Source organism: Strix aluco, chromosome 1 (genome assembly GCF_031877795.1).
Source record: "Strix aluco isolate bStrAlu1 chromosome 1, bStrAlu1.hap1, whole genome shotgun sequence".
Taxonomy (NCBI): Eukaryota; Metazoa; Chordata; class Aves; order Strigiformes; family Strigidae; genus Strix; species Strix aluco.
This window is the reverse complement of record NC_133931.1, coordinates 46600275-46620595: the sequence shown is the minus strand read 5'-3', so window position 1 is coordinate 46620595 and position 20321 is coordinate 46600275. Positions and strand designations below refer to the sequence as shown.

The following is a 20321-nucleotide window of genomic DNA, read 5'->3' as shown; positions in this document are numbered from 1 at the left end:
ACTTAAAGCACAGCCATTAAATGGCTCAGCACAGCCATTAAATGGCTCAGCTCAACCACTCTGAAATGATTTCTTGTTTACCATAGAGCCCCATGTTTAGTGAAGGGTGCTTTTGTGTTAAATCTGGGTTTTTTTGCTATACCATCCAAACAGGAAAATGTAAACATTCATCAGTGAGTCAAGACTTAGGGATGTAGCTTCCTTAGGAAATCCTATAACTGTGTCAAATCGTTCTGCCTGGAGAGGAATATGCCATGCAGGTTGTGGTCTTGATCTTCTGGCCTTGTGTACGACTGCCTCCATTGCTTGCTCGTGTTGACTGGGGGAGGGAAGGGGTGTGAAATATGGGTGAGGTGATGGAAGATGGAGCCTGTGAATCTGGGTCCTGTATGGGTGGAGGGGGCAAGGACAGAAATACTGGTGTGAGCTTGTGTGAATTTAAACAGAAAGTTAGTGGCCTGGAACAATATTTAAACAAGCTGTGCAAACTGAAAAATTCTCAGTTTAGATTTTGGGATTTCTTCTGTGTAAAATGGGCCCTTCTCCAGTGTGGTAGTTGACAGAGTAAAAGAATAGTTTTGCTCTAATGGTAGAGTGTAAAGCAATGCTGTGTGTCCCATTTTTCCATGTGGTTCTGTGTATTGTTTCAGAAGTTTAATTTTCAGTATTATGTTTCTTGGCAATTTGGAATCCTGAGAGCTAGTTAGCGAGATCCATGGGGCTTCAGTTTTACCTGTTGGGAGTAACTCAAGTGGATATCCCCCCTACAGCAGGGTTGCTTAGTACCGTACAGATTTCCTACCCAAGCAGCTGTAATTATTCAGAGATACACATGAATGCAAATTCTTGCCTGTCACTCTGGAATGCAGTGTTGATGCTCGGAAGGGCTTGCTGGCAATATGTATTAAACAATTTGGGGGGAATGAAAATTCATTTTAGGCAAATTTTACATGGTTGTTATGCTTCACTTCTTAAGGTTAATCTCTGTAGAGCTAGTCCAGTAATATCATGAATAGGAAGCACTGAAATATTTGAAGTAGAATATGCATTTGCTTTGCTTATGGATTCAGTGTTATACAAATCATAGCTTATTAAAATAACTACAGAATCTGTGAGTAATTGTTTGTATGGAAGTGGAGTACATAACCCAGTAATACAAAAGTCCCATGGGAGCTTTCGTATACACAGAAAGACTATGGTGTGTAGGAGTGCTGAGAACATGGAGGCACTGAAATGATAATTGGTTGAATAGAAGGGATATATTTTCCTAGAAGGACAGCATTCATATGTAAATAGCCATTCTGTTGGAAACCTTGTTGTGCAGAATGGTGTTAATTACATTTTACAGCATTATTGTTTGGGGTCCCTATCACTCCTTGCCCATAATAATGTTTCAAAGTTATGCAAGATGTAGATTCTGAATCAGGATCTGAAAACACCGTTTTCAGTCAACATGTTCATGTGCCAATTGTCAGACTCAAGGAGGCATAAGGAGTATTTTCTTTTTTTTCCTTTAATAAATATTTCTGCCTGCAGACGTTTGGCTTTCCAATGTACATTTTTAATCTGTGGTCCTCAAGTGTGAAATGAGTTTCACAGCAATGGGGATGCTGTAGATTAACAACTGCCTTGTCTCTTAAGCAGCTCTATTTTTAATATGGTGAGGGTTTTTTTTTCCACTACCACCTTAAGCTCCCCCCTCTAATTGTTCCTGAAGCTCTATACAATATGGACCTGGTGGTGCTGGTGAACAAGATGAACATGAGTCAGCAGCGCACTCTTACAGGGAAGGAGGCCAAGCCCATGCTGGGCTGCATTAGCAGGCATGTAGCCAGCAGCTCCAGGGAAGTGATTGTTCCCCTCTGGTGCTTCTGAGACCACATCTCACATACTGCATCTGAATTTGGCCTCTCCAATTTGAGACAGACAGTGACATACAGAAGTGAGTGAGGCGGAGGGCCGCCAGGATGGTCAGGGGCTGGAGCCATGTGAGCTGGGTTTGGTCAGCCTGGAGAAGAGAGAGTGCTCAGGAGAGGGAACGATCTTATTGCAGTTTTTGGCTGTCTAATGGAGGGGGAAGTAAAGAAGGTGGATCCAGATTCTTCTCTGAGGTGCACGGGGGGAGGATGAGAGGCAGTGGCAGTCAGCAGCTGCAACAGTAGAAATAGCTTTAGGTACTATGAGAAGAATGTTCACAGTGGGGACAGTCAAACACTGGAAGAGGTTACCCGGAGAGGCTGTGGAATATCTGTCCTTGGAGAGACTTAAAACTCAGCTAGATGGGACCATTGGCAGCCTTCTCTTGCTGGGTCTGCTGTGAATGGGAGGTTGGAGTGGGTATCTCTGGAGTCCCTGCCTACCCGAGTCACTTCATGATCCTATTCTGTAACTCTAGTAGGCATAAACAGCTCTTGAGTTCAAAACACAGCCCACAAAACAAAGTCATGAAATCAGGAGCTTTAAAAGTAGAAGGAATATCATATGGCAACAAATTTAGTACTGCCACCAAGGTGAAATCATCCTATCATCAAAGGTTTCAAATGGAAAAGAAAAATGTGTGTATGCAGCCTCAGTTCAACTGCATCAATTTCAACTGTTTTCTAGCTTAATTCTTGCAAAACCCGTACTTCTGCTGCTGCTGCAGTGTATTAATTACTTCGTATTGCATTCTCTAAGTCATTGGGAGCAACTTCTGCAATTTAGTGCCCAGGGATGACCAAAAGTTCGTAGACACACAGTAGAGCAAAAGGATAGTTGTGCTATGTCATGAAATTAATTATGTACATTGCAATTAAAGATTATGTCTTGAAGTTAAAAGCTGATAAATTACTACCTCTGCTTTTAAGGAATTGTGTATTTTTTCATGCAGAAAATATTAACATTATTGATGTTCAATCTACGGAAAATGTTTTAACTGTGAGCATGACTCTTAAACTGTGTCAGATGTGTGCTTAGTTTGATGTGCTTTTACCGAGAGTGGTGCAGAACTGTCTTGTCACATGTCCTACAGCAACACTGAGAAGATTGAAGAAACTAAATATTCACATTGCAACACAGGTTATTAGCTTCTTAACTGCACTTATATGTAGTCAAAGGTAACTCAAGCAATAAACTTTTTTTTTGGCCTTGTTTATTGTTGGAGTTGAACTTGGTAGTGTCACCGTTTGCCAGCTGGAAGCAATACACTTCAGGAATTGACCTCAAGATATTCCACGAAAGGAGGCCAAATCCTATTAAACAGTACATCTATGCTTCTCTTAGCTTAAGGTACAAGGCTTTACTGGGGCTCGTAGATAAAGACTGTTGTAACTGCCAGTAATTCTGTTCTTACAATTACAGTTGCGTCAACACAGTAAGCACCGTCTAAAGAACATTATTTGGGAAAACAAAGCTGTGGGGATTTCCCCCTTTAGATAGGCAGGAGACGTTAAAAATTAAAATCTTAAAAGAAAATGCCGACTTCACAGACCTTTAAAGACCAACATGGTTGAAAAAATGGGTTTTGGGGAAGCTTTATTTGATGCTGGTAGTCTCAGCAATTGCGTTGGTAGTGAACAATGGTAAAATAAGTTTGTGGTTACTGGCACACAGCAAGAATAATACATTACATAAATCACAGATGGTTGAGCTAGTGTGTTCCTAAAGGGCAATTTACTCTGTGAAGGATTAGTGAGTTCTAGTTTTAGTTGTTTCAAAATTAATTTAGCAGTTAAGCAATTGTACTTAGAAGTTCAGCCCTGTTCTATAGAGTCCTTGGTAGGATTAATTCTTAAGTGCAAGTCTTTTACTGGTAATATCTTGAGCACCAGAACAATTTCAGAATGTTTCCTTGTCTGTATAGAATTAACTCATCAGAATGAGGGAAGAGGACAAGTTACTTTGGTATCCAAACCCAAAATTAAGTGTCATGGCTTGTAGTGTTAACACTTGAAAGCTGTATAGTATTAATAACAATTTGTAGGGAGTTTGTATAAGCCAAAGACAGGGTTATTCATTTGGGCCTATTTCAACAACATCGGAGATGTCAGAACACTGAGATTTTTTTTTTATTATTGTTATTTTTGGTTTAGCTTTCACCAGCGGTGTAGAGAGAAGTGGGAGAGAGGTTGAACGCAGAGCCTAGTAAAAACCTACATAGTGTGTTGGCCCAGTGATCTGCAGAGGCAGTGATGCAGGGGATTTACATACGGTTCAGGTCACAGATGTCTGCTGGAGTTTGGTCCTAGGAACCTGCCTGCTGAGTGCCCTGCATACCCAGCAGAAAACCTGGCATTTCTGCTTTGAACCCCAAATCGCAACAGAGCTGTGGTAGCAGTGGGAACCCTGGAAAACAGTACTAGAGCTTAATATTTTACGTTACAGAAATACACAGCCACGTTTTAGAGAGTGATACACCAGTGAAGGCAGACAGCACGGTTGCCTGTTGCTTCATCTGTTGTCACATGCTTGTTTACAACTGCAGGGTAAAGGTGCCTTAAAATAAATGTTGTCTTATACCCCCACTTGGTGTCATCACCTTCCTGCCACGATGACTCGTTCAGGGATGGAGCATGGCTGCCTGCCTGGCAGCTCTGTGGCTCTGTTTTGCAGGTTGTGCTCTGACACCTTTGCCCACGGTTCCTGGGGCAGTTGCACAGGCGGTTGCTGTGGTGTTTCTTATACTTTCCTGGGTGTTGCTCCAGGCACCTCCAAGAGGCCACTTTCAAAGAGGATTGTTTCCTGTGGTAACAGGGAGTTGGACTGAATGATCCTTGGTCGGTGTCTTCCAAGTCAGGGTATTCTCTGATTCTAACATACATATGTGTTAAGGTTCGAATACATTTTGCAATGCATAAATTGGTGTGTATTTACATTTGTTTTTAATGTAAAAGAGAGAAAAGTTGATGCATGAGAAAGTCCTTGTTCTCTGTGTCACATTACATCATTTGTGAGTAGAAAAGGTGTATTGTCGTCCCTCTTTAGCTAGTTCAAGACCTTTCCCATGAGACTGCTCTCCGGGTTAACTTTGCATGCCTCGGACAACCAGGCTTTATTAAGTGTACTGCAGTCTCCTGTTAGGAAACAGCAGCTATGTGTTAGGAGAAAGGCATTGCATTTCCCCTTGTTTAATCCTGTTTTCCCTTCACCCCAGACTTGTCCTTCTCTGAAACCTGTGGATGCTCAGTGTCCGTCTCCTGCTGAGTCAGAGGCAGCTCTCTCACCAGGCTCTGCACAGGGATGGGAGGCGCTTGGAGGCTGCTCAGGCCCCCCGTCAGGAGGGCTGTATAGTATTACAAAGTCTCATTTGCCAATACGTTATGCTTGGAGTAAATCAATGCGTTACTTTAGCCTTTCACCTCCGAATATATACATGTCAGGGAGGAGGAGGGGGCCGGCAAAACCCTGGATAGGTCAAAACTAAATTCATTTGGTGACTTCATCTGACTCTAGTTGGATGTCATCCCTGCTGGAACTCCCAAGCCTGCCTACAGTGTTTTCTGGACTTAAAAGGCGGAAATGGCAGGAGTCAGGAGCAGCGGGCTGCCTGCCCTGCCAGAGCTGCTGCCGGCCTGCAGCGTGGCTGCTGTGCTGGTGGGTTGTGCTTCCAACATAGTGTCTTGGGTGCCCAGCAAACCTGGGTGCCTGGCAGTGTTGGTTTTTCTTAATCAGGGTTTCTGATTATTTTTATCCCTTCCTAATTGGGGGCAGATGTTTCCCTGGTGCAGATGCAGGTGACCGCTCGGGTGTGTAGCTGTCATTTTGCCTGGGAGTTCACACGTTGCACTTGTGAGGCAGTGAGTTTGGAGACAAGCTCACCTCTGCTGCTGCCTTCATTTTCCAGTAAATCTGTACTTGCTAAAGCGCTTGGGAGTCTACTATCTGAAAATACAACTACTCATCCATCATCTAGTGGGAGCAAAAAGATAGGAGGCTCCCCTGTTATTTGCAGAACCCAGGCTAGGAACTGAGGCTTGCTAACATGTGCTACCTCTCAAGGCATCCTTTCTTCACCACGATGAGTGTACTCAGCACTGCTGTTACCTTGCTTTATGGCATGTTTTTAACCTCTCAGAAATCCTTTAGCAAAGTCTGTGTGTATGCTTAGTAATCTGTTACTTTCCATTAAAGAAAGAAAAAAGAATAAAAGGAGAATTAAAGCTCCCAGGAGTGTCTTGGTGAATTGAGACTTTGTTTCACAGAAGATTAAATGTTGTTTTTTTCCTCAGCTTTTTCAAGGTTTTCTAGTTACAAAATGGTCATAGATCCTCATCTGTTTTCTAAAATGTAGGTGTTTCTAAATGACTTGGGTTTACCACATAAGTCTGAGAATTATTTTTCTCCAAATCAACCTTTCCTCTTCCCCCTGCTCCCAATCCCCTTGTCTGCTGTGAAAATTTTACAGGTTGAATGTCTTCCTTCAGGGCATCAGACCAGCAATTCAAGTTTAAGATCCTGGAGTTTGAAAGCCTTGGGGGGGGGGGGGGGGTGTAATAACTGCAAGTAAAAGCAGTTTGTGGGTTGTTTTTTTTTTTTTTTAGCATTGCAGTCTTGCCACACTTATGTTTCTCTCATTCAGCCCACCTCAAAGGTTTTTGTCATTCTTCATTAATAAAATGTCTTCTTAATTTGTAGTAAGATTCATTTTATACTGAAATTTGTGCATCCTTTCCCCACGTTAATGAGTGCTTTGTCTGTTCAGTGCTGAGCACTGCTATAGCTTTATTTGGCTGTGGTGCAGTTTGGGGGTGCTGTGCACTGCTGTGGTTCATTTCCAAGCAGAGTGAGTATACCTGTGTGGAAATGTGGTGGCCAAAGGCTCTGAATTGCTTCCATTTTGTGTAAGCTATTGATGTCTGCCTTTCCTGAACCTATGTTTTGTCAAGAATGTATTTTTTAGTTAAGATTTGTTTACTCATAAAAATTGATAAGGAATCTTTCAGAGTATGCAAATACTTTCAGTCACAATTTAGATATCATGTATTTAAGTGTTAATATTGTGTTGTACTTTTGGAGGCAAAGGTGAACCCTGAAAAAAAAGTGTTAGTATTGCTGTGGAGACATGATTGTATTATATTGCCGTACAGTTTCAGTGGCAGCAGGAGTGAGAAGGTAGTTGGAGAAATAAAAAAATCTTACTTATGCTATGCAAATATGACTGGCAGATCAAAAAAATCAACTTCAAGGGAGTCAGTGAATGTGGCTTGTCCTCCTCAGGTGCCCTAATATCTTCCAAGCACTAAATCATTTGCTTGGAATTTGTAACTGTTCTTCTCATTTTGGTGAACTGCCCCAATTTCATAACTGGTTAGTGAATAAACTTAAAACTATTTTGTAAAAACTATGTAGTAGACAGTGTAATGCATTGCTAGTTATTGGGCCATCACAGAGGTTTTGGCTCAAATTGTGTATATTGTTTGAATACTTTTGATTGTGTTTTTCAGATTTGGGGGAACTGAATGTCTGGAAAAGAACCAGTTTTTTTCTGCCTCTCAGATAATATGTTTTTGGAGTTTTTTACTTTTTCTAAAGCCATATGTACCACAAAACAGAATTACCACCACTCTTTATGAGAGTTACTCAGACTGGGTCTAGACCAGTCCTTGAGACCCATCATAAACATTTATGTAGGTCAGAACATCCCAGTGTTGGCAGGCAGCCTCTAATTTAAAAGAATAAAACCTAATCCAATCAAAGTAAATCTCTATTACTCTAACCTCACTTGCATTTGAACAGGGAACTGCAATGAGAACAATAGAAAATATGCTGTTTGCTCTGTTAAATGGTAATCCTGCAGCATTCAAACAATCAAAATGTACATGGATTGCCTCAGTCTTGTCTGGACTCTGTAGCATGCTTCACAAATCATTTTAGGTCTTCAAGTCACATCCAGGTTGTAAAGGTAAAATGGTGTTCAGAAGTGAATGAGATACATGGATAATAAAAGATTTTTAACGTTTCAAGGCTATTTAGTAACATGGGAACAATGCACAAGAGATTTGACATTCACATGTTAAAAGGTGCGAATTTCTCCCAATTTTACAACCTCAGGATTCTTTTCTCCTTTTCTTCTTTTTTCCATGGCAATACCTCATTGTGATTGATCTTTAACTGTTTGAGTTTCTGACTAGATAGAGCCTTTATACTGCTTGCTACAAATATCGCTTCAGTTGCAGTGCTCTGATGTGAGGGCCGTGGCCATGGCCACAGAAATTGCTGCAGGAGTACAGCATAAGTCAAAAGGGAGAGCAAGAACAGCGTTGTCAGCATTGTGCAGGAGCTTTTTGTGTTGTTTTTCTGTCCTCGGGACTCCTTTCAGTAGCATGACTGGCTAAGGCTTTATGCAGTGAATGTTAAAGAAGCAGGCAAGGTCCAGCTGCAAATCAGCTGCCATTTCAAGATGATATGAAAGGATTAATTTTCCTTCTACGGGGATGCAGCTACTGAGGCTGGCAGGTTTCTTTCTTCAGGGATTTTTGTTTTGGAGTAGCTTTAATCTAGAAAATCTTTCCAACAGGAACTACATCAGTCTCTCGGCTACATCTTAGCCTTTCTGCTGTATCTTCCGCTTCAGTAATTTTTGGTGCGAGATCCTTTGTTTTACTGGCAGTATCTATCCTGATGCTATCAGGTGCCAGCTTCCAGAAGGCTCCTCTTTGTATTGTCACACAGGCTTTCTACTGCATTTAAAAACATCATACGGTGCCTAACTGTACAAAACACGAAGGCCTTGCAGGTTCAGAGGTGATGGCATGAGTGATGAGGTTTTTTTGCTACAGATAGATTCATTGCTGTAATCCTTCCAGTCTTGCTGTTATTACTGGTTTGTCGTAATACAGCTTCTTCTGTCAACAACTGTTAGTTTCTCCCTGGAAAAATAAAGTAAATATGCCTCTTACAAAACTGTCCTTAAACACAGCTGGATAGTACTTTGTAACAGCTGCAGTTATCTGTAGCAAGGCAGTGGAAAATGCCTAATAGCTGAACATTCAGTGCTGCATGTAATGCCTTAAAAAATTAATACTCGTTTGGGTGTACTGTTTACCATCAGACATGCTGAGTCAGTACATTTCTGGTTGGGGAAGCTTCTTAAGCATATACATGATTTTCAGCACCTAACTAATCATCTGAACTCAGGTTTGTGGTGCTCAGTTGTGTGCGTGTGAAGTGTTTTGTTTGTGGCTTGTTTGTATTTATTGGTGATTTTAATTTCAGTTTCTTAAAAGTAAAACAAGGGAGAGTCCTTTGCGGTTAGGCAGTACTGTAACAGCCAGAGGTTTTTAATCTCCACCTGTGAGCTCTGAAGTGGGGGATATAATGTGATATCTTCAATCTGCTTTTAGTTACTGTAGAATTTACAGGCATCTCTATGAAAGGTGGAAGGTCTCAGGTAGATGCTGGTTTGAAGGCTTGTATAAGCCTCATTGCAATCTTATGCTTGAGAGCCTTCAGTCTAAACAAGGGAAAGCCTAGCAAGATGAAAATGTAAATAATGTTATTGGGAAGAAGTAGTATATTAGGACATACAATCAAGTTGTTAGCTACTTGGCCATTCACAGAGAATGGCTGGTGCATCTGCACCTGTCCAGCTGTTCTCTTGCATTGCTTTACAAATGTTTATTAATGTGTTTTGAAACTGGATCACATTTTTCAAAGCAGTTTAGCACATGGGGAACTGAGTCCTGGAGAAAACCCAGGCCCAGCTGTGGATGTCGAGCACGGGGGTTCTTGTCTATTGCTGAGTATGGCGGCTCTGCTACCTATGCCTGCTTGTTCTTTTTTTCTTCTCTTTTTTTTTTTTTTTTTTTAAAGGTCGGTCTGAGTGGCAAACAGGATATGTGTGTATCTGAGCACCAAATTAGAACATGCTTACTGTAAAGGAAACCTTTCGAAGCTGAGTTTATTTAAAACAACCATTAGGAGGGTGGGGGACAGAAGCAGCAAAGACATGGTGAACTCTTTCAGGAGAAGAGACCATGGAAGATTCAGACAAATGTTAAGAAGTCACTGAAGATAAATGGCACTGGCATGTTATTGAATTTTTTAACAGAAATTCTGATTTGTTTAGCATAAGTTTGATTAAAATTGTATTGATACACCCTTGTGCATACCTGTTTGTATGAATGTGAAGCTACTGTCTCTAACGAATAGCCTGAACTTTCATTTGACCCATAGACCATAATAATTCCTTTGAAGACACAGCATAAGTTATATTACAGAATGCCTTACAAGGTATCACTGTAAAACTCAAGGTTATTCATTTACTCACTGTTTCCTGAAGTAGAGTTCTCCATCCCATGCACTGCAGGAAAGGAAGTTGTTTGCTTTCTTGTTGCTTGCAGAAGGATAGGTATTTCTCTTTGCAGTTGCTTTTGGAAAAGGATGATGAGGAAATTTCTTCTTCCTTCCTGCATGTGGATTTTATTGATCTTTTTAACAGAGTAGAGTTGCTGCTTTCACTACTGGTAGCTGATGGTTGTTCTGAGTTCTGCCTCGAGAGGACAATTGAAGTTTGGGTGAAGTAGTGGCAATTACAAATCAGAGTAGCTTTATTTCAAATGCTGGAATTTAAATATCTTTAGCTTCTCTAGAAGTGAGTGGACTGTTCCATATTGATCTCTTGGTTTAATATTAAACATATTGTTCTGAATCTTAAGTGAATGCTAAAGTCACTATTAAGCTGTTTACTTGAACTGATCTTACAAACAATCCTGAACATTTTAGTTTAGTACTGATAGTATGTTTCTGTTAGTTTCTAATCTATGTAAAATGGCTAAGAATACTGAAGTAAAAATCATGCTAACAGTGACACGTTTTAAACTTCAGATGCTGGTAGTAACAAAGGTGCTGTTTGCCTGCTCAGTCCCTTCCATCCTTATGTTGAAGCTAAGCTTTTATGGGTAGCCATTACGGTGTGGTTTTAAGAGTAAAAGGGCACTCCCTATTTCTAAAATTTTGTTGCTAATGCTGGGTTCAATCCAAGCACTTAATGTGTGCCAAGAAAATGACCTTTGCTAACTGTTACAGTGAATACAGTACTATGTTCATACAATTAGCTGTGCTGTCTGGGAGCCTGCAGGAAGAACTGAACAGACTGAGGACAAGCCGATTTCTTCCGTACTTTGGAGGTGCCCGTACAGAAGCGGGTAGAGGGGCAGCCTGGTTCTGAATGAATTGTTGGCAGTAGTAGCTTGACTATTGGAGTATGAATTTTTTGAGCCTACTTTCCCTTACTGCCCTATCCTTTCTTCTTCATTCGTAATTTTTTTCTTTCTCATCAGGCAAATTTTGAGATTTTATATTTTGGATTTTAATGTCGGTAGATGGGGACAATTTGAATGATCTGTGCTTGTGAAACTTGTTTCATAGAAAGTGATCTAAATTAAATATGGCCAGGGTCATCGAGGGCAACAAAAAAAGCTCTTATAGGTATGTTGGTGATAAAAGGAAGACTAGGGAAAATGTGGGTCCTCTCTGGAAGGAAAAGGGAGATATGGTCACCCAGGATATGGAGAAGGCAGAGGTACTCAATGACTTTTTTGTCTCGGTCTTTACCAGCAAGGGCTCCAGCTACACTGGCAAAGGCAGGGACTGGGAGAATGAAGAACCACCCATTGTAGGAGAAGATCAGGGTCAAGACCATCTAAGGAACTGAAGGTGCACTAGTCCATGGGATGTGATGAGATGCATCTGCAGGTCCTGAGGGAACTGGTGGATGAAGTGGCTAACCCACTGTCTGTCATATTTGAAAAGTCATGGCGGTCCAGTAAAGTTCCTGCTGACCGGACAAGAGGAAACATGACACCCATTTTTAAAAGGGGAAATAAGACCTGGGGAACTACAGGCCAGCCAGTCTTACCTCTGTGCCTGGCAAGATCATGGAGCAGATCCTCCTGGAAACTGTGCTAGGGCACATGGAAAATAAGGAGGTGATTGGGGACAGCCAACATGGCTTCACTAAGGGCAAATTGTGCCTGATAAACTGGGGCCTCCTATAATGGGGTTCCAGAGCTGGTGGACAAGGAAAGAGCAACTGAAGTCATTTACCTGGACTTGTACAAAGCATTTGACACTGTCCCGCACAACATCCTTGTCTCTAAATTGGAGAAACATGAATTTGACAGATGGACCACTCACTGTATAAGGAATTGACTGGATGGTCGCACCCAAAGAGTTGCGGTCGATGGGTCCGTGTCCAAGTGGAGAGCAGTGATGAGTGGCATCCCTCGGGGGGGGGGGGGGGGGGGGGGGGGGTTGGTACTGGGACCGATGCTGTTTAACATCTTTGTTGACAATGTAGACAGTGGGATTAAGTGCACCCTCAGCAAGTTTGCCGATGACACAAAGCTGTGTGGTGTGGTCGATATGCTGGAGGGAAGGTATGCCATCCAGATGGACCTTGAGAGGTGGGCCTGTGCAAACCTCATGAAGTTCAACAAGGCCAAGTGCAAGGTCCTGCACATGGGTTGGGCCAATCCCAAGCACAAACACAGGCTGGGTGATGAGTGGATTGAGAGCAGCCCTGTGGAGAAAGTCTTGGGGGTATTGGTGGATGGAAAACTGACTATGACCCAGCAATGTGCACTCACAGCCCAGAAAGCCAACTATATCCTGGGCTGCATCAAGAGAAGTGTGGCCAGCAGGTTGAGGGAGGTGATTCTTCCTCTCTACTCCGCTCTCATGAGACCCCACGTGCAGTACTGTGGTCAGCTCTGGGGTCCCCAGTGTAAGAAGGACACAGACATGCTCAAGTGTGGTCCAGAGGAGGGTCACGAATATGATGAGTGGGCTGGAGCACCTCCCTTATGAGGACAGGCTGAGAGAGTTGGGGTGGTTCAGCCTAGAGAAGAGAAGGCTCTGGGGAGACCTTATAGTGTCCTTCCAGTACTTAAAGGGGGCCTACAGGAAAGATGGGGAGGGACTCTTTATCACGGATTGTAGTGATAGGACAACGGGTAACAGTTTTAAACTGAAAGAGGGTAGATTTAAATTAGCTATAAGGAATAAATTCTTCACTGTGAGGGTGGTGAGACACTGCCACAGGTTGCCCAGAGAGGCTGTGGCTGCCCCCTCCCTGGAAGTGTTCAAGGCCAGGCTGGATGGGACTTTGAGCAACCTGGTCTAGTTGAAGATATCCCTGCCCATGGCAGGGGCGTTGGAACTAGATGTTCTTTAAAGTCCCTTCCAACTCAAGCCATTCTATGATTATGAACTTTGTCATCTTGTATTTTAAATACGTTTCCTCCTGTATGTACTTTTACACACCTATATGTTACTGTGTCAATTTTCGTGCTCGTAGGTTTTTACACTTATTTGAGTTCCTCCAGCACACCTAAAAAATGGATGGAGCTAACCTGCAGTCTTTGTATTCTCTGCAGAATTGTCTATTCAGCTTCAAACAGTTACATCTTTGTAAATTGTCAATGGAAATAGTCCATGCAGACCTTGGATCCCACACAAGGGATCCTGTTCTCTTTCACTGAGGGAGAAGGTTGAGGTCCAAGGCTGAGGTGGCAAGACTGGCACCAGAGCTAGCCAGTTAAGTGTTAGCTACAGGTCTCACTAGATTCAAAGTTCTGCAGTCCACACCAAACACTTTCTTTTCAAGAATAATACTGCAACTTTGTTGACTATTTGGTCCTTTCTGAGACCTTGTACTGGGATTGTTAATAGTGGACATCCTGAAGTCCACTAGTCTTGGGAATATTATTTACTCTTTCCATGAATGTTCTTGGCTTTGCTCTTTGGAACTATTGATGAGTTAAACTTGAATGTGCTTATCTTTTCTCTTAGCAATCTCTTGCAACTGAATGATGTGACTAGTATAGAATAACAGGGAATAAAATCCAGTAGTATGCGTTTCCAATCTGTGCACTTGGGGACTGACGATGACAGCTACTAGGAATTACCTACTTGCAGGGGAGGACCTCAGCTAACTAGAAGAATCTATTTAAGATGATGTGGCTATGAATTTTCAGCACCCAGGGCCATTTTCCAAGATCTTGGTGAAACGTTATCTGAACACAGTCTGAAACTGCTGGCATGACCAGTAAGTGAAGGTCTAACTTGATAAGAGAGTTAGAGGATTGATTTGTTTAATCTAGACTACCTGGGCATTGGGACAGACTCTGAATGCTGTCCCTAATGCATTATGAAATCAGCTCTGGGGAAGAAAAAGCCATTAGAGCTGGAGGATAATGTTTGCAGAAGAACAAATGTGTTTAAACTGAGAGGAAATGTTCCTAACTATTTAGAGGAATCGGGGTCCACAGCAGCTTTCCAACCAGATGGTTGGGGGTACAAGTCTCAGTTACTTTCAGGATAGAGGTTGGTAAGCTGGTAAAAAATACTATCTGGTATTCACTCTGTGACTGTTAGGAACTGAATTAATGATGCAACAGGCTCCTGTTCAGTAAGAAAACAGTATTTGAGTAAGCAGAACAGCTACATCTTCTAGAGTTATTTGAAAATTAAATACTGGCTTAGTCAGTGATCATCCTGAAGTGGCAAAAGACTGACAGATAGATGTCAGATCACTGTATTTGTGCAGCACTGTGTGATGAAACTCCAGGTCTCTTGTCCTGTCTGTGTATCTTTAGGCTATGTCCAATTCTTTTTTTTTCCTACCTTATTAGCATTAAGCAGAATATTGTAGGTTTGTATGTTCTTTAAGTTCACAGTGACAGCCAGAGAAATATGGTCATAGATTCCAAGAGAACATTGAGGAGATTCTGTATCATCAAAGAATAAAAATTAAGCCTCCTTTCTCAATAAATAAGAGAAGGTTGTGCAGTGATGCAGCTTTTTCTTCTTTTTTTTTGAACAAGAAATGTGAATCCATTGTATCTAGAAAACAATTATCAAAATGTCAAAAATATTTTTTTGTCCTTTTTTTCCTAGTTGGGGAATGGCGGTCAACGTGTACTCTACCTCTATAACCCAAGAGACTATGAGCAGACATGACATCATTGCATGGGTTAATGATATATTAGCTTTAAACTACACAAAAGTCGAACAACTCTGTTCAGGTAAGAAAGCGCGGTATGCTCCACAAATGTTTATTTTAAAACCACTTAAATTCTGATGTGTTGAAAATAGATGACTCTTAACTTTGACATAAAACAGTTACTCTGAGAAAATAGGCTAATGTATGTGCAAAGGAAACATTTTTGTGTTCATGTTAATCATGGAAAGATAAGGTGCCTTGAGAAAGCATAGAGGATGCAGAAGTGAATGGGACAGATGTTGCAGAAGATACATAGAAGTAATAAAAAGGTTGACTAAGCAAGAGAAGAATACAGTGATAAGCTTTTGTGTTTTAAAGCCACTGGGGTGGTGGTATCTTTTCAAATGGAGAGTAAACGTAGCTGAAGGAGACAAATCCAGAACTGACACCCTGGATGAACAAAATTCTCCAGCACCTTTTCCTTCCTGGTAAGGGTCCTCAAATCTCTGCTGATGTGTGCAGGAAAAGAGCACAAGTATGGTTGTGAAGAAAAACATGGATTTGAGGAAATGAACCTTTAGCTGCTGTGAGGGCTTTAGAAGTTTGTCAAGAAAATCTGCCTTTTTAAATGTAACTGAACTCTTAAGTTAATTTGGTAATGAGCCCTGAAAGAAAGGGTAATGGTTTTGAATACTTTGGACATTTTGGTTAATCAGAGAGGCAACTACAAGATACATGTTAAACAACAGGGTCTGTAACTAGATGATGACTAGAATGACACAGACAAAGGCTGATGTTTTGCTGGGAATACAGATGCCCCTGGGGAGTGATTCTTTCCGATTTCCTACTGTGACTTTTAAATTTGAAGATGTTTGTGTTGGAGGGGATCTAACTTAGATTGCCACTTCCAGACAACTGACATGCTGGGAATATCTTACTTATGAAGAACAATGCTCTAAGTACATAGAACTGAAACCACATTACCACATTTCAGCTATTTACTGGTCCAGCCGAAATGCATAAGTGGGGTCTTACATTCATATATTTGAATTTACCTACCGTTGTGGGTAAACTTCCTGTCTCGGAGATGTTCCCTGAAAGGTACAGGAAATCCTTTGAGGATGATAGCCTCATAGTCTACTCTTCAAAATTTAAAAAATGAATCTCAGCTGCAGAAACAGGCTTGCATGCTCACAGGCTGGCACAATGACTATAAAATTGAGGTTGAAAAAGTTCAGGATAAAGTGCATGTAAGTAACTGATATAAACTAAATAACTAAAGACGTAGAACATGGGAAATAACCTTTTTAATAGTTATTAGACTTGAAATTAAAATGTTATATTTAGCTGTTGTTATATTTACATGTTTGGAAGTTAGTCTAAGTGTTTTCTTTTGGTGAATTATACATAAAGCAAATATTCACATGGGGATGTGTGTAAATATGGGTGTAGCTATATATAGATAGGTGTATATATATAGATATACACATGCATGCACACTTATAAGGAGATAGAAAGATACAAGAAAATGGGCATTTTCATCCCAAAATACCCAGTGTTTGCCATTGTTTGACACAGGAAGCATACTAGACAAGTTATTGACTTGTTCCTGCGTAGCTATTTGTATGCTCATAAATAGCTGAAAGGAAGCTTTTGAAGTGAATTCTCCATCAAGTTAAATGTGTGTAGGCTTACAGAAAAAAAAGGACAAAAACAACCCAAACCCAAAACCTTTTCCTAAAATAGGGGAGAGGTTATCTGAGAAAACTTCGATTATGCAGAATACAGTGAGTTAAAGGTATTCAAGATCAGATTGAGAGACTTCAGCTGGGTGGGGCAGGCAGGAGAAAAACATGGAAATTATCACAAATCCACAGTCCCATTTCATTACACAGCTTCTTATACAACTTTTTCTGTGACCTCCAGTGAGGATTTTGGGACATACCACAAGGGAAAAACTGAAAAAGGGTCGTCTCATTAGAGCTCTTACTCCATCCTGTATAAAATTAAATCTTTTCTTCCTTTAGAACTTCCTGGATTATATTGGTTGCTATTGTTACCTGATGCTTTTGCATTCATATCTTAACAGGTCAAAGATGTAAACTTGTATTTCCCCATTTGGTTTGGTAGTTAAGCTTGATACCTACACGTTCTTATTTTTGTGTTAATGTTCATTACAATCCCAGAAGGTACTTTACTAGCTCCTTATCTGAAGAAGCATTCTAGTGCAGTCCTTCCTGTGATCTGGAGGACTTTACTCTCTGAACTGATGAATCTAAACTTTGCTAGATTATTGCAGACACTAGAGCACAGTAGTCTTACAGACTAAGTCCTTTCTGTTTGAGACTGCACAGTCTGTTTCTCACGTGCAAGACATGCATGTGTAGGTATTGAAGATAGATGGACAAGAAGATTTGGGAATCCTTCTGTATTTAATGTCATTTACCATGTAACCTCAAAGTAGTTTATGTAATGTATGTATAGTTTATTTAGTGTACTTATAGTGTAGTTTACAGGATGGAAACTAGGGAAACAGTAGCACAAATGACCAGCCAACTAACAGGCAGAGCGCCAACAAGCATGGTATGGACCGTAGTTTGAGGACAATCTAACTTATTCATTCTGGCATTCCTTTGGCTGATGTTCCTTGAAGCATTGGCAGCTTTCATGCAGCTTAATGTTAGTTTCCATAAAATATGAGCATTTCTCCAGGACTTCAAAGAGCAGGAGTATGTGGGAAACTCTTTACAACTATGAAACATTTCACAGCATTAACAGGAAGCTGCAGAGCCGCTATAATGGAATTTTTATAACCTACTGTAAAATTGTATGGACATTTTATTCTTTTTTAGAAAAAAGCATTAAGATTTGTCCTGCTGTTACTATTCAGTTCTTGTTCATTTTTGTTAATAAGGAGAAATCGAGAGACCAGAAAAAGCTAAATGCAAGGCCAAAAAAAGTGGAGGAGGGAAGAGAGGGGATGTTAAGTCTGAATGAAAAGCCTGAAGGCGTTACTTTTAGGAGGCATGAGCTACCTGGATGTGGCTTACGCTCGTGTTCAGTAGCTGGCTGTGAGACCTCATGGTTGCCCACATTTTGCAGCCAACCTAGCAATAATTTTGGACGTTCTGAACTTAAGCAAGAAGGAATAATGTGACATTCTGCCTCTACTAAAGGCTTTATTCAGAGCATACCTAAAGCTTAATGTAACAATATGTAATAAAGACAGAAAAAGCAATCAGACCTTCTTTTTCTCATTGTTGTGAAGTAGCTTTGATAATACACGTGCTGTAGCAATACCAGCCTATTCACAAAGTGCCACTTACAGGAACAGAGCTGCTACGATGAGGAGTAGAAAAGGAAGAGGCTGGCTTACTCATAAAGTATTTGTATTCTTTGGGAGTCTTAGATGTGTTTTCGTCTCTGCTAAGTAGGCCGAGCAACGTGCAGTGTCCCCTGAGCGTTCTGAATGCCTGCTGTAGTAGTGATGTGCCAAAAAAGCCAGGTTATGGATGGATGCAGCCCTGGAGAGTCTAAATTTAGTCTGCAGCTCCTCTGGTAATTTAGTTTTGACAACTCAAGAGAGAAAATCTCTCTGAGCATCTCAAAGCAATGCAATTCTTTTCACTGTAGGTGAGTATCATCTTGCAGTTTTTGGTCTCTGGGTTTGACTTTCCTGCAAGGTGGTTAACATGAAAATGAAATGTATTATCCATGGTTTTAATTGAAGGTATAGCACATTGCCTTTAGATGGGCATTAGACTTAAGAGCGTTTAATTTGATACATGAATGAAAAATAATAGAGAACAACTGCATGGATTTAATGTAGTAGGATCCCATGTGCCACACCCATAGACTTGGGGAACAGGAGTTTCAAATGAATTGACACTAGTTGTTTCTTAAGTCATGCTATTTTTGTAATGAATACACAGTGGTTTCTTAAAAAGAATTCTTACTAAACAGCTTATAACTGAATTTTCTTTACTAAGGCTGTTTTTCATCTATAGGGAATACCGAGTGAACATGTTACAGGGCTTTTCATGAGCGTTTGGCTGCTGCATGAGAGTATATTCAAAATAAGAGTCAGGCAGGAGACTGTAGAGGCCTTGCTTATGAATTTAAAAAAAAACACAAAGTGTACAAGCTATGTAAATTATGAGCAGGGAAGCTGGAAATAGTAAATGTGTATAGAAAGGAAAATGCAGCCTGAAGTGAGGTATAATTTCTGGCTTAGGTATACTTGTGTGATCCTTTGAGGTTAAGGAGGTACAGAATCTTTTTCCACTCTCTCCTGCATTTGAAAATTCTCGGTAGAATTATAAACTTGAAAACCGTCTGGCCTCCGGTGCATACAGGCCTTCTGTCTTTCAGGATTTGTATGCAAAGATCAAGAATTAAATGCGGGGTGTTTTTTTTCCCTTTGCTTTTAATAAATGACTGTATTATAAAGAGAGCATGTGGTTTGGCATTTTCAAATTTTAGACTATGATGCTTTCTCTGCAGATGCCCTGGGTGTTGCCACAGGGAATTTTTCATGTGGCAACTGCTGTACCGTATCTCAGTTGGCATTCCTCCCGTGAAAATATATAGACCCTTTATACATACGTTTTGTTGGTACTGCACTGCCCCAATCTCCAAGGAAGGCAGGCAGTGTGACAATAGAGCAGATGTCATTCTTTGTTTGACTTTGTGTTGCCTCTCCAGCTCAGGATTTGGGGGAGAGCTCCATCACAACCTCTTGAGGCTGTTGTCCCTTGCTACCAGTGCTGTGTTGGGGAGGAGGGTTGTTCCTGGCTTTTGGAGGATGTCCGAGGCATTCTGCTTCTAGGGACTGTGCGTTGGGGCTCTGTGCCATGGGGCTGGTTACCAGCCCCTAGGCCTGGCAGTGTTTGGTTGCGAGGCGGCTGTCCCGCCATGCGTCCGGCACCACCCAGCTTCAGGACCCTTGGCAGCAGCAGGGCATGGCATGCCAGACATGCTGCCTCCCCAGCAGCACTCTGAGAGGGCCAGCTCTTCTCTCCTGTGCACAGCAAGGATCATAGACTCATAGAACGGTTTGGGTTGGAAGGGACCTTAAAGATCACCTAGTTCCAACCTCCTGCCATGCGCAGGGACATCTTCTACTAGATCAAGTTCCTCAAAGTCCCATCCAACCCAGCCTTGATCTTTCTGAGCAGGGCCAAGGTGATTGGAGAAGAAAGGTACTGACCAGAGAGATGATGAGAAGGGCTTTTTCTTCTGCATGCCATTTGTGTATATATACATGCAAATAGAGTGTGTTCTGTGGCTTAGCTGCATAGGATTTGTTTTTTTCATGTCTCAGAAGGTGTATTTTGCTCAGTGTCTATAACCCATAACATCCTACTAAAATCTGCATTATGGGGCCCTGTTGGAGCGT

The 20321-nt window shown here is 41.3% G+C and overlaps 1 protein-coding gene across 5 annotated transcripts in view; it reads left to right on the top strand.

The window, feature by feature from the left end:
- MAPRE2 (microtubule associated protein RP/EB family member 2) overlaps positions 1-20321 on the top strand; it is a 102551-nt gene that overhangs the window by 49113 nt on the left and 33117 nt on the right. For 4 of the 5 annotated variants that reach the window (XM_074819803.1, XM_074819813.1, XM_074819784.1 and 1 more), the window contains one exon: positions 14878-15005. The exons of the other annotated variant lie outside the window; for it this stretch is intronic. In XM_074819803.1, coding sequence (XP_074675904.1) covers positions 14885-15005 — 121 coding nt within the window. In that variant the 5' untranslated portion in view covers positions 14878-14884. The remainder of the gene's footprint in view (positions 1-14877; positions 15006-20321) is intronic. 5 annotated transcript variants of the gene reach the window in all.